This window comes from Lissotriton helveticus, chromosome 6, assembly GCF_964261635.1.
Source record: "Lissotriton helveticus chromosome 6, aLisHel1.1, whole genome shotgun sequence".
Taxonomy (NCBI): Eukaryota; Metazoa; Chordata; class Amphibia; order Caudata; family Salamandridae; genus Lissotriton; species Lissotriton helveticus.
In genome coordinates this window covers 1,555,940,600-1,555,957,676 of record NC_136067.1, presented here as the reverse complement: position 1 = coordinate 1,555,957,676, position 17,077 = coordinate 1,555,940,600, and the positions used below count along the sequence as shown (strand labels likewise).

General features: G+C 47.7%; 1 protein-coding gene and 1 pseudogene across 11 annotated transcripts in view; one reads left to right on the top strand and one right to left on the bottom strand.

Moving 5' to 3' along the window:
• The window catches only part of REPS1 (RALBP1 associated Eps domain containing 1), a 1,025,500-nt gene that overhangs the window by 665,256 nt on the left and 343,167 nt on the right, over positions 1-17,077 (top strand). For all 11 annotated transcript variants that reach the window (XM_078649357.1, XM_078649363.1, XM_078649362.1 and 8 more), the window contains one exon: positions 8,666-8,753. In XM_078649357.1, the coding sequence (XP_078505483.1) occupies positions 8,666-8,753 (88 nt within the window). The remainder of the gene's footprint in view (positions 1-8,665; positions 8,754-17,077) is intronic.
• LOC144761822 (small nuclear ribonucleoprotein-associated protein B' pseudogene) lies at positions 1,469-2,385 on the bottom strand (annotated as a pseudogene).

The following is a 17,077-nucleotide window of genomic DNA, read 5'->3' as shown; positions in this document are numbered from 1 at the left end:
AGTTAGTGAGGGCAAACTCATTACAAACAATTCTATTAAATGTGTACTAGATTCCACTGACACAGTAGCAAGAGGCATTAACACAAGCATCCTCTTACGCAGACATGCTTGGCTATGTGTCTCTGAGTTGGAAACTGAGATTCAATGGGCTGTCCTTAATTTACCATTTGATAAGTAACACCTTTTTGGACCGCAGATGGATGCAGCTCTAGAAAAAAAGAAAAAGGACACTGATGTCGCAAAATCTATGGGTGCCCTCCAATCGACATCATTTTGTGAATCTTTGTGTCGCCCCAATTTCAAAGAAGGTATAAAGGCTGCATTAACAGACACCTCTGGGTCACAATATAAAAACCAAGACTAAACATCAACCTCGAAAACCTTCTACATAGGTAATTATAGGGGAAATAATTTCAGAGGGTGAGGAAATAATACCCGACCACAAATGCCTCCTCCAAACAATGACTCCCTCACCATTCCCCCCTGATCATCTAATGCCTGTCGGGGGGGTGTCTATAGCAATTCTTCCCACAATGGCAAACTAGTACAACAGATCGATGGGTGTTGGACATTATCCAACATGATTACTGTCTAGAGATTATCACAACTCCGCCAAACATTCCACCTAAAAGACTCACTTCCCAAAAATCACCAACTTCTGCTCAAGGAAGAAATAACAGCACCCCTGCTACAAGGAGCCATAGAGCTAGTACAACCTCAACATCAAAGAACAGGAGTATATTCACAATACTTTCTCATTCCCCAAAATAGACGATTCACTTCAACCTATTTTAGACCTCAGACCCTTAAATCACTAGATTCTCGATACACTTCCACATTGTCACCTTGCAGGATGTAATACCCATATTACAAGAAGGAGACTTCCTTCCAGTGTTCGACCTCCAGGATGCCTACTTTCATATACCAATTCATCCTGCCCATTGCAAATACCTACGGCTTGTCTTCGAACAACACCGCTCCATGTGCATTCTCAAAATGCCTGGCAGTAATTGCAGCACATTTGCGCTGAGAATACATTCCTGTATTCCCTTATTTAAGACGATTGGCTCATAAAAGCCAACAACACCCAGATTTGCGGCAGCCTCTGCATTCCCCAGACGCCGCTAGCTGTATGCGTCAGATTTTAATGCTCAATTTACGAATGATTGCTTGATTTTTTAAATACTTTGCTTGCTAAAACGCCTTACCTGCTACTGCTTTTCTTCCTCCCTCGTCCCGGTCAACACGGCTTGTGCCGATTGTTCGGAGGGCGCTCTGGAGTTAATCCTTCACTTCCGCCGATACCGGGGTCAGCCTATCGGCTCCTAGCACCACCAAAACTACTTGAGGCACCCAGAGTGCTCACGCGCAGCGGACGCGGCAGCCTCTGCATTCCCCAGACGCCGCTAGCTGTATGCGTGAGATTTTTTTATTTTTTATTTTTTTTACTTTTCAGAAGTTTATTTAAAAACAGTAACATTTACAAATAAATTAGAAAAATGTACACAAACAGGACCTTCTGACAGTGTTCCTCTAGACTGAGACACTTTCCACGGCACTAGAATCCCAGCAACAAGAAAGTGTTGAACCTAGACATCCATTCACCATATGCGGCACTCCACGATGAAACTTTCAATCCACGAACAAGCCAACATCACTAGACTTACGGCCTGGGTGGCCGCATACCAGGTGGTGGACCTCTCATTCCAGGGGGTGGCATACCCATTGAAGCACCTCTGCCGGGGGGCATGCCCATAGGTGGACCCATTGGGGGCCTCATTCCAGGAGGTGGTCCCATCATGCCTGGAGGTGGTGCGCCTCTGCCCATCGGAGGGAGTGGTCCACCCCTGCCACCTGGCTGGTAGGGTGTTGGTGCTCCCGCGATACTGGCACCAAGGGGGCCTCCTCTGTCCTGTGGAGTCATCACCTGTTGGGACGGTGCACCAACACCTCGGACTGGACGGGCCAAACCGGCAGGCGCCTGTGGCATTGGGGCACCTGCTGGCACTCCTCTACCTGCAGCACGGCCAACGCCAGGGCCTCCTGCAGTTCCTGCTACAGGAACACGGGCAATACCAGTATCTTTTGGCGGTGGTCCCTCTACAGTCATGGACACCAAGTTTTCCCCTCGGAGAAGCAACAACCCCAGGACTCTCTTCTCTTCACGTTCTGGTTGTTTAGAATTCTTGGGCTTGATCTTTTTGAACTTGTCGCAGTCGCACAAAATGAGGTTCATGTGCTTGTCGAAGGCTTACAAAGTTCCAATGAAGATGCGACCATCTTGCAAGATACAGCGCATCCTGAAGTCAATGTGCTGAAGCATCTTGCTACTCAAACCCACAGTCATGGTTGCGGTTCGGATGCCGCAGATCGGCGACGGATTCTACTGAGGAAAAAAAAATTCCACCACAGACGCGATGTCCCGCCGGCGGTTCCTTATACAGGAAGTGAAGTGTATGCGTGAGATTTTAATGCTCAATTTACGAATGATTGCTTGATTTTTTAAATACACTGACTGCTTGCTAAAACGCCTTACCTGCTACTGCTTTTCTTCCTCCCTCGCCCCGGTCTGACACGGCTTGTGCCGATTGTTCGGAGGACGCTTGGGAGTTAATCCTTCACTTCCGCCGATGCGGGGGTCAGCGTTTCAGCTCCTAGCACCACCAAAACTACTTGAGGCACCCAGAGTGCGCACGCGCAGCGGACGTGCTCAGCGGGCGTGCCAAAGGCAAGCCCGTCTGCGCCCGGCGGGGACCAGGGGCCAGCTATAATGCCCAACTCACCTATACAGCACCTGAGCTTTACAAAATGCAGGGCAACTGGCCCTTTAGCCCTAATACTAGGATAGCGGCTGCGAGAGCAGGGATCCTGGCCCTCAGAGATCTGTCCCTTAAGTGCCCCATCCAGGGCCCCGGGCAGGGCCCCTTGCCTACACACAAGGACTCTCTGGAATCCACTAATCCCGACATCCAGGCAGCGGGACTCTTTGACATCATCTACCTAAACACGCACTCGATGGTTAAGCACCAGCTTGAAATCTTTCAACTGCTTGACTCCAACAAACCCAACATTCTTCTGCTGACGGAAACCTGGCTCACGGCCCATTCCACCCCCGACATCCTCGTAGCAGAACCTACTGGTTATTACATACTCCAGGCTAACTGGGCGTCAGGCAAGCTAGGCGACAGGGTGGCAGCTATCATCCAGCAAGCAGAAACATAAATTCACCACCCTCGAGATCAGCAGTCTACCCCAGGTCGATAGCCTTTTTTTAAAATTCGAATCCCCTAAGTTCTCCTTTATTTGTGCTCTTTTTTACCGACCTCCTGGTCATATGCCTCGGTTCCCTCAATTATTCGGCGAATTAATGTCCCAGCTAGACATTAATCACGCCAGGATCATTATTCTTGGAGACTTCAACTACTGGCCCTCTGATACACACGCAAGCGCCAGCTCTATCGAGTTTACAGACCTTTTATTAAGTATGAATTGCACCCAGCACGTGCATAAAGCTACCCATGCCAAAGGGCATACCTTGGACCAAGTATGGCCTTCTAATATGGAAATCTCACCTCTTGTAGTCTATCCATGTACTTGTTCTGACCATCATTTGATTACCTTTATCTTGTCCTACATTCCTCCCTTGAAACCACCCCTGACGGGAAATCTTCTGGCCAGAAACTGGAAACAGGCCAACATGGGCGACTTCTGCTCATCATTAACTGCCACCGCTCCCATCGAACAGGCTTCCATCTGCCTCCAGGCTTCTAACCTTGAGCATTGGCTAGAATTAGCCAGCGACAAGGTCACCCCTTTTAAGAAAACTAATCTCAAACGTCCCCACGACGCCCAACGCTGGTTTTCTGACGACCTAAAAGGAAACAAACTGGCACTCAGACAAGCCAAGCGCCGATGGCGACGAGCCTATTTACCCGAGGAGAGAGTAGTGTATGTAGCCCTGCTAAAGAATTATAAAGACTCCATCCTTCAGACCAAAACTACTTACTTTTCTTCAAAAAGTACTAACTCATCCACGAAAGCCAAAGATATTTTTTCAATAGTCGATGAGCTTGCGCTACCCGACAGGGTGATCGCTAAATCCGTCCCGTCATAAACATTATGTGACTCACTGAATTCATTTTTCATCAACAAAATTACCTATATTAAGAACAATATCCCTACCCCCACTGCCCCCTCCATTCCCCCTACACCCTGCAAAAACCCCTTTACGCTTGACCAAATTCCCCCGATCTCTAGAGAAGAGTTCTTGGCTCTCCTAAAAAGGTGGGATTTGGATCCCCCAACGATTGTTGCCCCCTCACATTCTGAAAGAGGCCTTTCTTGCTTGCCCTGACCCACCACTTTCACTTCTCAACAACTCCCTCAAACTGGGCATTGTTCCGGACACTTTTAAAAGTGCCGTAATCATCCCAATATTGAAAAAACCCAATGCCGATCCTTCGGTGTTGAGTAACTTCCGCCCTATCTCCCTGCTCCCCGATCTTGGCAAGATACTAGAGGCTCATGTTACGAACTGCCTCAGCTCATTTATTGAGCACTCCCAGTTCCTCGACCCCCGGCAGGCTGGCTTCAGGCCAGCACACTCCACGGAGTCAGTCATTCTGGCAGTACTGGATGAGCTCAGGAGAGGAGCAGATAAAAACATCACCCAGGCCCTGGTTCTGTTAGACCTTTCGGCTGCCTTTGACACGGTCGATCATGAACTCCTGATCGACCGTTTCTGCAATGCCGGCATCCAGGGTCTGGCCCTTAAATGGAGCTCCTCCTTTCTACATATGCGCCTCCAGGCTGTCCGTCTGGCCAATTTTTCAGCAGAGAAAACTCGACTGACCTGTGGGGTCCCCCAGGGCTCTACTTTATCGCCCCTCTTATTCAACCTATATATGCAACCCTTAATTACGTCTCTACGGAACAGCCCAGCCATAACTTTCAATTATGCCGATGACCTCCAGCTGGTGTTCAACATTGATTCTTCGAATACATCAATTATTAATTTTCAATCGACTATAAGCTCCATCAGTGAATAGATGTATACCAACCAATTAAAACTTAATCCCGACAAAAGGGAGCTCATACTGACTGGAGGCGCTGCCAACCCATGGAACTCCAGCTTTTGGCCTTCATCCCTGGGCAGTCCCCCTTGCCCAGTGGATTCTGTAAAAAGTCTTTGGGTCATCATCTGCAGCGATCTGTCCCTGAAGCCACAAATCAATGCAGTGGTATCCTCCTGCTTTTTTCATCTCCGTAGAATCTGGAAGATCTGCAGGTTCTTGACCACTGAGGCCCTTACTCTTGTCATCTTGGCCCTGGTCAACTCGCGCATTGACTATGCGAACGCACTCTATGTTGGCATCCCGGCATACCAGCTTCATCGCCTTCAGCTCATACAAAATCAAGCAGCTAGGCTTCTCTTCCGTCAACCAAACCATCACCACGTTAGCCCCCTGATGAAGAGTCTCCACTGGCTCCCAGTAGCAAACGCTGTCTATTTAAAATGGGCTGTATCATTTTTAAAGCCCTCGCGGGTCAGGGCCCTGCCTTTATCTCCTCCAGGATTCACCGATATGTTCCGACACGTGAACTCCGCTCCTCTCACCTTAATCTCCTTATGGTCCTCACCTTCAAACGCAAAAAACATGGTGATCTCAGGTTTTCCTTTCTCGCCCCTGTCTCTGGAATTTCCTCCCTACTGAGTTGCGATCAGTAACTGGCTACGCTCAATTCAGAACCCTTCTCAAAACCCTTCTCTTCTCACAAGCCTATGAATAATTTCTGCAAACTTCCCGTCATCGTCCCCCCGCTTTTAGCACCATAAAACTGCCTGGTGTAAGTGCGCTCTATAAATAATTTTAACATAACATTTGCAATAAACATACTCAAAAGACAATCAGTCTGCAACATTGTAGGGAAGTAGGATCTGCTTTAATGGTTACCCCCACTTTTTTGCTGGTGTCAGTATGTTTTTTTTGACTAGTCTGACTGGGATCCTGCTAATCAGGACCCCAGTCACTGTTCTTCCTACCTACATTTGACATAGTAAGTACTTATGTACCTCCACAATTGGCTACTGGTGTACCCCTCTAAGTCTCTAGTATATGGTACTGAGGTACCCAGAGCGTAGGTACACCAGGGAACTCCCATGGGCTGCAGCATGTATTATGCCACCCATGAAAGACCACTGAAACTGTGACTATAGGCCTGCCATTGCAGCCTGTGTTAGCTGATGCTAGCACCACTTACTGCAGATATAGGTTTTCTTATCTGAGGTCCCTACACTTAAAACCTATAAGTCACCCCTAAGGCAGACCTTTCAATCCTGCAGGCAGGGTGCTGGATTATAAGTGCGAGGGTGCCCCTGCATGAGCAGGGCAACCCTAAAACCCAGGAGTCTAAGGGCGGTCAGCCATTTTGATACATATAGGGGCCATCCGTCACTATGCGATGGCTAACTATATAGTGGCTGTGCCGAACCTGGGCATGTTTGGTATCAAACATGTTGGAATCATACCCAAACACCGTTGCAGGTGTTGGAGGTATGATTCCATGCACTGGGGGGCTCCTCCATGAAACCCCCAGTACTCCCGGTAACAGCCTTCCAGGGTCTGCCAGCAAGCTAGTGCTGCTGCTGACCCTAAACAAGATTCTGCCCTCCCGCTGCTGAGCTGAGCTAGAGCATAGGAAGGTTGATCAATAGGTTTCCTATCACTGGGAGGTGTGGCCACCACCCAGACAGGACTGTGTGTATTGGGCTGGGGAGGGGCGCTTGCCAGTGCTACCATGCTGCTTTGAAGGGAACATTTGGTGACCTCCTTGCATACTCCAGTTGGAACCAGTTCTAGAATTCCTGCCTCCCACTCTGTCGCGAAACTGGGCAAAGGACATGGGAGTATCCTCCCTTCCTTCCAGTCTCTCCTCTGGGAGGGACCCTTGAGTCGTCCTAATCCCTTTCCTAGGGTATAAAAAGGTCCACCTGTGGGTGGCTCCTCAGATTCATCATGGGACTAGACTCGAGCCTGAAACCATGTCACTCTTCTACCATTTGGACACTTGGACTTTGCCTGGAACCAACACTGCCTCACGGAAGACTCCTACTGCTCCTAGTCTCGCTGTTCTGCAAGTCTTCATTGTCTGTGTCTGTGTTTCTCCCAGGATCTTCAGCAGATCTCTGGGCCTTAAAGACACCCAAAGTAATCTACCTTGGAGTGAATTAGTCACTTCCTTGCATGAGCAGGCCCTGCAACGAAGCTGACTGGTCTGCTGCTCCTGACATTCCACGGACTTTGAAAGGCTCAGCAAAACAGGTGGTGGTACTGCAACTCCTTCGAGGCCTGACCTGTCCTGTCTGCCTTTCCCCTGGGCACCGCGCCAACTTGCCAAGGCTTGTTGGCTCTGCACTCCAGATATCTTCAGGCTACAAGAAGCTCCTGCATCTCTTCCTTCCAAGATCAGCGTCCTCACTGCACCCTCTGCACCGTGGTCCTTCATCTTTGGTGTGTTGCTGGAGTTCCTCTTGCGACTCCTGTGGGTCTTCACGAGGGTCTTCTCCTACTGCAGTAGGCTCCTCTGCTTACTTGTGGCCTGCTCTTACTCTCCTGCACGTGGTGAGTCCCTTAGACCTTGCTGGTTCCAACGTTGCTCCTTCACCTTCCACGCCTGTTGCAGCTGGCAAGGCTTGTTGGTGATCCCGCCAGACACCGACCACCTTGTTTCTCGACTTCTGACATGGTACAGCTTGTGTACGACTCCTAGTCTTCCTCATTGTCGCCTGGTCCTCACAGTGCGCTGTATAAGGAATGGTTCCCTGCAGCCTCGATAATAGGACTGCGCAGGGAGCAACACTGAACGTAATCCGTAATCTTTCCCTACATACAGCAAAAAACAGTGGCAGTACCCACTGGAGGACTTTTTACTATGACTATATTACAAAACTACACTTCCCAACATGCAACAGCAATACATCCATCAGGATGTCCACCCGGGGGCCGAAATCGTTCAAATTGCAATTGCAAAAGTTCAGAGTTGAACGAAATGTGTCAGGACTGCCTGTAGCTGTTTATTAAATAATCAATTGTCAGTGTTACGAGTGCGGCTTATGTCTTTCCGAAGGGGGAGAAGTGGTGAGGATACATATATATATATATATATATATATATATATATATATATATATATATATATATATATATATATATATATATATACATATATACATATATACATATATATATACATATATACATATATACATATATATATACATATATACATATATACATATATATATACATATATACATATATACATATATATATACATATATACATATATACATATATATATACATATATACATACATACATACATACATACATACACACACACAGATACATAAATATGCCTGGATCGATTTCACTAATTGAAATTAGTTTGGTAGAACTGCAGCCAGTCTTTTGGGAGGCAGCGCACTCCGTAGCTCCCTTGTTTTCTAATGAAACAGAGTTCATTGCATTCTTTCGTTGTTCATTGTTGTCATAAAAAAGTGATATTTTATTTCTTTAGTCATATATCAAATAATTTTTTTAAAAGCTTGTGTTTATTCATATCCTTGGTTAGAACAAAAATTAAATTGTTACCCTTCCTGACAGGATACCGCCATCGTCCATCCTGTTCCAATACGTATGACACCAAGCAAAATTCACATGCAAGAAATGGAACTTAAAAGAACTGGCAGCGGTAAGGGTGTTGTTGAGTTTTATTTTTGTTTATGTATGTGTCAGTCACGTTAATTAACATTTTGAGCATCTGGTAGATTAATTGCACAAAAAAGTTAAATGTGTTCTTTGCGCTTGTGGATATTATGAGAGGAACTTCATTGAATCTTTTCATATCCTAACACCACCCAAATTCTTGTCTCATCCCAAGACAGCCTTCCGTTCTTCTACATCTAGCTTTGAGGACTTGTCTCTTTTTAATGGTATGTGTTCATCCATATCCACTGGATTCTTCCTCAGCTTTACATTTATATTGCTACACACAATGGTATTGTTTTATGCCTGAAGAAAGTAAAAGATCTGTTTTCACTTTTTATCTCCTTCTCCTTCTGACCTGAAATCATTCTTCTATGCCACTGTGTTAATCCTCTTTCTTAAAGTTTTTGTTTTTGAAAAATAAAGAAATGGTAAACTGTGTATGAACAGTGAATCCCAAAGGGATACATTGTAACACTATAGAGTATAGCTTTCTGGTGGATACATCTGCCAGTGGATTCCTCACCTTGTGAATATCCCCCTGCGTCAGCAGCATTTGGAAATTCTTTTGTAGCTCTTCACGCCGACGTGGACGACGTCACAGAAGCACGGCATCGCGCGCAGCTCAGCTGACGTCGCCGACTCCATATAAAGGGCCTACGTCGGCGTGATGACATCAGTTGCCTTTTTTCCGCATCGTCAACGCTAGCGGTTTCTTTAGGGATCCTCGGTAGCTCTATTGTTACTGTCGAGAGTTTTCAGTGTTTTCTTGTAACTTCTTCAAGATGTCGTCGAAGAAGACCGGATTCAAGCCCTGTGGAGAGTGCGGTAAAATTATGTCGATCACGGATCCGCATGAAGATTGCGTGTGGTGCTTGTCATCTGACCACGACGTCCAGGGTTGTCCATGTTGCAGAAAAATGAACCTGAAGGCTTTGCGAGAGAGAGAGGCTAAACTTCTGATTGCGAAGTTGAAAGCCAAGAAGGAGAAGAAAAGATCGAAGTCTCGCTCCAGGCGTTCGAGGTCTCGCTCGAGGTCGGCTTCGAGGTCGGCTTCGGGGCATGCTTCTAGGTCAAAAAAGAAGCAGAAGAAGTGGAAGTATGAGTCCCGGTGTCATTCGGAGAAGGAGTCGGACCGGAAGTCGAAGTCGCCAAGTCGTCGACATCGGAAGGATTATGTTTCTCCTTCACCTGTTGCATTGGATCCAGAAGGTGAGCAATTGCCTGTTGGTTCACCGGAGCAGTCACCAGCTTGAGTATCAAATCCGTCTCTGACGTTGATTCATTCTCCAGCTCGAGAGGAGGAAGAGGTTCCCTCCCCTGAGGTATTGTCGACTCCGGTTCCTCGTGCCGAAGAAGAGGTTGAGCCGAATCCAGTACCTCCTCAGGAGCAGCCGCTGAGTCCATACCCTCCATTTGCGGGCCCAGGACAAGACCCTTCGCATTATTTAAATGCGATGTATGGGGTGTTCTCGAGAGCAATGTACCCCTCTGGAGCACCTGTTGGTCCCATGGGTTCGATGGCTTATAATGTTGGAGTTCCACAAACGTATGCTCCGGCTCCGTTCATGCCTTTCATTCCGGCTCCGGCTTGGCATCTCCCGGCGCCGCCGAGGTCTTCAACGCCGATACCTTCGTCACCGGCACCAGTTCCTGTTCGACCTCCACGTTCGTTTCAGCCTGGTCCTTCGGCGCAGAGTTCGACGCCGGCAGCGGCTCCCTCTGAGTCGGTTGCGGATCCGCCGACGCCGATCCCGAAGGAGAGGTCGAGAAGAGAGGCTCAGCGGATTCTGGAGGAACGGAGATACAGAGAGATGGAGTTGGAAGAAGGCGACTTACAGGAATCTGAGGATTTCTTTGATGATCTGAGGGAAGCTAGTGGCTTGGAACTTTCTCTGGATTGGGAGTTGTCCTCTGTCCCAGATGCCCCGTCAAAAGATGTGGCCCCATATCACGTGGTCATAAAAAAAGCAGCTGAACTTTTGAATTTAAATCTTCCCACTGCGGAATTTAAATCTAATATTTTAACAGAAGTTCTCCACTCTCCGTCTTCAGTGATGGAGCCTATGCTTCCTTTCAATGAGGCGTTGACAGAGCCAATCTTGGAAGTCTGGCGTAAGCCTCTTACAGCTCCAGCGGTTTCGAAAGCTGTTGCGAGGAGATATAGGGTGACTCCTGGTGACCCGGACTTCTTATCTTCTCATCCTTTGCCCGGGAGCTTGGTGGTACAGGCAGCATGCGCCAAGAAATCTGCGGGTGCCTTTCTGCAGGTACCTGGGGACAAGGAGTCTAAGAAGCAAAATCAGTCTGCAAAGAACATATTTACATCAGCTAGCATGGCTCTTAAGTCAACGAATGCCACTTGTCTCTTGAGGCGTTACATCCATGCTTTGATGGACTCTGTAAAGCAATTAGCCCCTAAGATTCCGGAGGAGGATAGGCAGAATTTTAATGAGGTACTTGTTGACACTCAGACTGCTGCTCGCCAAGTCATCCAGAGTGGTTTGGACACAGCTGACTCTGTGGCGAGAGTTATGGGCTCGTCTATTGCCACCAGGAGGACAGCCTGGCTGAAGTCCTCTGAATTTTCTGCGGATGTCCAAGCTGCCGTGGTAGATCTGCCGTTTGATGGCTCAGGCCTTTTTGGTAAAAAGGGGGATGCTGCACTGGAAAGGTTTAAAGATAGCAGGGCAACGGCTAGGTTTTTGGGTCTACAGTCCAGATGAACTGTGAATAGAAGGTACAGGGGGTTTGGAAGGTCCTCCTTTCGAGCCTACAAGCAGCCGCAACAGCAGCAACAACAACAAAATCCGCTGTACAAGTCGAACAGGGGTAAACAAAGAGCCCGTCCTCGAGGATGTCAAGTTTCCTCTTCCTGCTCCTCTTCCTCCCACCCCCCCTACAACCTCAGCAAAGCAGCCCTAGATCCGCCATTCCGGATCATGTGGGTCCTGTTGGGGGATCGGCTCACAATCTCTGCGAGATTGGGAATTGGTCACATCGGACCTATGGGTTCTCAATCTCGTGGAGAATGGGTATGCTCTTCCCTTTCGGGAATTCCCTCCGAATTACCCTCCTTGCCAAGGGTTTTGCTCAGAGGACCAACTGCTACTTCTGCAGGAGGAAGTCCTGGCGTTGTTAAGAAAGGGTGCGATAGAGGTGGTTCCGGAGCAGGAAAGGGGTCAGGGATGCTACTCCTGGTATTTCCTGATCCCCAAGAAGGATGACAGACTTCGGCCAATCCTGGATCTCAGGGTTTTGAACTTCTTTCTGAAACAGGAGAAGTTCAAGATGCTCACCATTGCGCAGGTTCTTCAAGCGCTGCTGGAAGAAGACTGGATAATGTCGAACGACTTGCAGGATGTGTATTTTCATATTCCCATCCTGAAGTCGCACAGGAAGTATCTCCGTTTCACTCTGGGATCGCAACATTACCAGTTTGCGGTCCTTCCGTTTGGACTTACTACTGCACCTCGAGTCTTCACCAAGGTGATGGCTGTGGTGGCACCACATCTCAGAAGGTCAGGGATACCAGTATTCCCTTATCTGGACGATTGGCTGATCAAAGCAGAATCTCCGGAGAAGGTGCTCCATCATCTGCAAGTCACAACTCAGTTGTTGTACAGGTTGGATTTTTCGATAAATGTACCGAAATCTCACCTGGTGCCCTCCCAGCGCAACCTGTTCATAGGTGCTGTACTGGATACAACTGTGTGTCGAGCATTCCCTCCATCTCAAAGGATTCGCGACATACAGGAAATGATTCCTTTATTTTACAATGGAGCGGTTGTTCCAGTCCTGAAGGTCCTCCGTCTGCTCGGTCTGATGGCTTCCTGCCTTCTGTTAGTCAACCATGTACGCTGGCACATGTGGGCGCTCCAGTGGTGCCTACTCAAGCAGTGGTATCAGTACAACGGAGAACTCAGGGAGTCAGTGAGGATCTCCAGAGAAGCTGCAGTTGATCTGTATTAGTGGAGCCTGGAGGGCAATCTGTCTCAAGGAAGGCCCTTCCATCTTCCTCCACCGGTTGCCACAGTAATAACGGATGCATCCACTCTAGGGTGGGGTGCTCATCTGGGGGATCTGGAGATCAAGGGTCTTTGGTCTCCAGAGGAAAGGTTGCTTCACATCAACCTTCTGGTATTGCGGGCGATACGTCTAATGCTGAAGGCCTTCCTCCCTTCCCTTCGCAGTCAGTCTGTTCAAGTCCTGACGGATAACACTACCGCGATGAGGTATGTCAACAAGCAGGAAGGAGTGGGGTCACAGTGTCTTTGCAGAGAGTCTCTGGTCCTGAACCACCAGATTTGTCTGATGGTAAATCATCTGGCCGGAGTTCTGAACGTACGTGCAGACAGTCTGTCTGCAGTTCTCAGCCGACCACAAGTGGAGGCTTCATCCGGAGGTGGTTAGTCACGTCTTTCGGATGTGGGGAACTCCTCAGGTGGACCTGTTTGCCACTCACGAGAATGCTCACAGCCAGTCATTCTGCAGTCTCCAGTATCCGATGCAGGGAGCTTTGGGGGACGCGTTTCAGTTGAGTTGGGACTCAAGACTCCTTTACGCGTTTCCTCCCATACCCTTGATTCCTCGGGTTCTGAGGAAGGTTCGCCAAGACCGGGCCCAAGTCATATTGATCGCCCCGGATTGGCCAAGAAGGGTGTGGTACACAGATCTTCTCCACCTCTCCTCATGCCTGCCGCTCCGTCTCCCTCTCAGGGCAGATCTCTCTCAGATGGAGGGGCAGGTTCTACACCCCCACCTCCAGACCTTACACCTTCATGCCTGGAGATTGAACGGGGCAACCTGAATTCTTTTTCTCTCCCACATGATGTGGTGGATATCATTTTATCGGCCAGGCGTGATTCCACCAAGTATCTACTCTTATAGATGGTCTAAATTTGTGTCTTGATGTGGGGAGAAGTCCATTGACCCTTTGAAGGCTCGATTGTATGACATTCTTCAGTTTGCACTTTCTCTGGCTCAGCAAGGGTTTGCTGTAGCTACGGTCAAAGGTTATCTTTTGGCCTTGTCGGCATTTCTCTGTCTGCCAAATCATCCGTCCTTATTTAAATCTCCTATTGTTTTAAGGTTTCTTAAGGGCCTTACAAATAAATTTCCTCCTACTCCTTTTATTGTGCCTCAGTGGGACTTGAATCTTGTGCTCACTTTCTTGATGGGTTCATCTTTTGAACCTTTGCACAAGTGTCCCTTGAGACTGTTATCTTTTAAAACTGTCTTCCTGATTGCAATTACCTCGGCAAGGAGGGTAAGTGAGCTTCAATCTTAGTTCAAATCCCCCATTCTTGACCATTCATGCTGAACGAATGGTTCTCAGTACCAGGGCTGCTTTTCTTCCTAAGGCGGTAACTCCCTTCCATCTGGGGCAGTCCATTACCCTTCCTACCTTCTATCCTCCCCCTCACCCTTCCAAGGAGGAGGAGAGACTTCACCGCTTGGACCCGAAGAGGGCGGTGAGCTTCTACCTGGACAGAACCAGGGAGTTAGGAGTGAATGACCAGCTCTTTGTTGGTTTTGTTGGAGCCAGAAGAGGCAAGGCGGTGCACAAGCGCACGCTGTCAAGATGGATTGTCTTGTGGATCAAGATATGCTACTCTCCGGCGGGTAAGGAACCTCCTGAAGGTTTAAGAGCTCATTCTACTAGAGCAAGGTCTACTACATCTGCTTTGTCTAGGGGTGTACCTGTAGAGGACATTTGTAGAGCTGCGACTTGGGCTTCCCTCCACACTTTCGCGAAGCATTACTGCTTAGATTCCGAAGTGAGGAGGGACGGCCACTCTGCGTGTTCTGTCCTCCAGGATTTTCTGGTATAGGAGAGTGGACACCCTCCTCCGGGAGTGGGGATTGCTGTAGGACTCTATTCACAAGGTGAGGAATCCACTGGCAGATGTATCCATCAGAAGAACAAGTTACTTACCTTCGGTAACGCTTTTTCTGGTGGATACAGTATCTGTCTGTGGATTCCTCACATGCCCGCCCACCCGCCTCCCTGTTGTCCACTCTTCTATACTTGCATTAGTGACATTGTTTTAATGTATATATTTGCTTTCCAGCATTGACCACACACAGTGTTTGTATTACTTTGATTATTTGGTACTGTGTACTTTGTGTGTATATATATATATATATATATATATATATATATATATATATATATATATATATATATATATACTGTTGTTGTTCCGTCCTTGTGCCTCGAAGGCACGGAAAAAAGGGCGGAACTGATGTCATCACGCCGAAGTAGGTCCTTTATGGAGTCGGTGACGTCAGCGGAGCCGCGCGCGATGCCGTGCTTCTGTGACGTCGTTCACGTCGGCGTGAAGAGCTACAAAAGAATTTCTGAATGTTGCTGACGCAGGGGGATATTCACAAGGTGAGGAATCCACAGGCAGATACTGTATCCACCAGAAAAAGCTTTACCAAAGGTAAGTAACTTGTTCTTCTCTTCCAAGTACATTAACATTTTAGTTTAGCCTTGAGTTTACCATCTCCTTACGTTCTCCCTATAGCGCAGAGTCCAGTCCTAATTCCCACCAGGATTGACCTTGTATGCCCAGTCCACCACCATAGCCATCTTCTCTGTGAAACCCTCACAGGAAAAGTCACAATGCAAAATCCCTCAAGGTGCCCCCTTGGAAACAGATGACAACAAAGTGTGCCCCAGATATCTCTGTGGTGGGAGGCTTCAGTGTCATGTCTCCTTTTTAAAAAAACATCTTTATTAGATTTTATTGATTCACATGTTGCAAATTGGTTCTCTCCATTTAGTCCACCTGGATTCTTTTGCTTTTGGTCACCCTGTTTTGAACCTTTACTGTGGTTGAGTCTCATTACCTGAGTCTCAGTCATGGTGATTTCATGTTAATCGGACTTGAACGTGTTTACTGCCAGTGACCAACTTTTCAGATAAGGCCTCTGCATCACAAGCGAGGGAGGGGTGCCCCCATAGTGGTTACAAGTGAAAACATGTGCCGGCTGCGCATGTCAGACTGTTATTGTACGCAGCCCAGTAATTGCGCACAAGTATCCTGGCACAGAAGGAACTTTGTAAGGCTAGGTGCTAACCTAAGGTAAGCTATTTAATATTATTGGGCGTTCATAGATAGGTCAATAGCGTTTTCTAGAAAAACGGTGCTATTCACTGTATTATACATATATGTGGAATCTGCTTTAGAGTGCAGTGTGGCTCCACTTATGCCTACACGGTCCACCAAGGTGTCATTCTTCGGCAAACATGAACACTGAGTTTGTTTTTGCAACTTACAATATCATACATAAATCATCTTTTGGACATCAAGAATTGTCATATTTCTTGGGCTCAGCTCATAATTCAATTCCAGGTCTTGGTCCAACCTGCTGTGCCAATTTAACTAATCTGCTCCCCAGCAGAGAGAACAAAGTTCCTCCCTCACATAGAGAGCAGTGTTCTGTGGTTGGTTCAGTTCTGGGGAAAGAAATAGTGGGTAAGAAAATCTGGATTTGATAATAGCTGTCACACTGCACTGGGCTGGGTGAGACCAGACCCACTGAACAAAGGAGGAAGCCCAGACTTCTGGAGCCAACACTGGATGGGCTCCTCTATGAGGTTTTGCTGGGAAGGGATTTGGCAATAATGTCAGCTGGGGTGGAGCTGAGACACTCAGAGGAGCTCTTCACAGAGAAAACATGATAGGGCAATAATGAATTGTCCCAGAATGCTGTACAGGAGGAGTGGGACAGGTGTGGAGGGATAATGTAACATCCTATGATTGGCCAATGGTGCCTGGCATCTAGTACTTTACACCCACACTTCAAAATAACTGTACGAGGGAGAGACGGTGGACAAGACCATTGATCTGGTAGAAGTCACCTGATGCTCTGCAAAGTTGGCTTTCGACCCTTTCTCTCCACCCAGACCTCCTCCATCACCACCTCCTTCTCCGCCTCACCCATTTGTGTACACTCCAAAGGGGTCACCACATTCTGATTCGGGTGAACATGGTGGGAGGTACACTTATGATAGCTCTTTGGAACTCTAATGATGTGGATCCACCTGGGGATGCTGACCCTTTCCGTCTCTCCCCGCTAGATGAAAGCACCTCTTACCCTAAGGTTTTATTGTAGGGCTGCTGCTTATCATAATGTACAGATGCATAAAGAGCCTGTTGAAGAGGACTTCCTCTTCAAAACTCTGTCCTCTGCCCACCATTCTGTGCAGTACCGTCCCATGCTGAAGGAGATGCTCAAGCCCATTCCTAATATTTTCAAGGAGTCGGTTAAGGCCTGGGTTGATTAAAAAAAATAAAA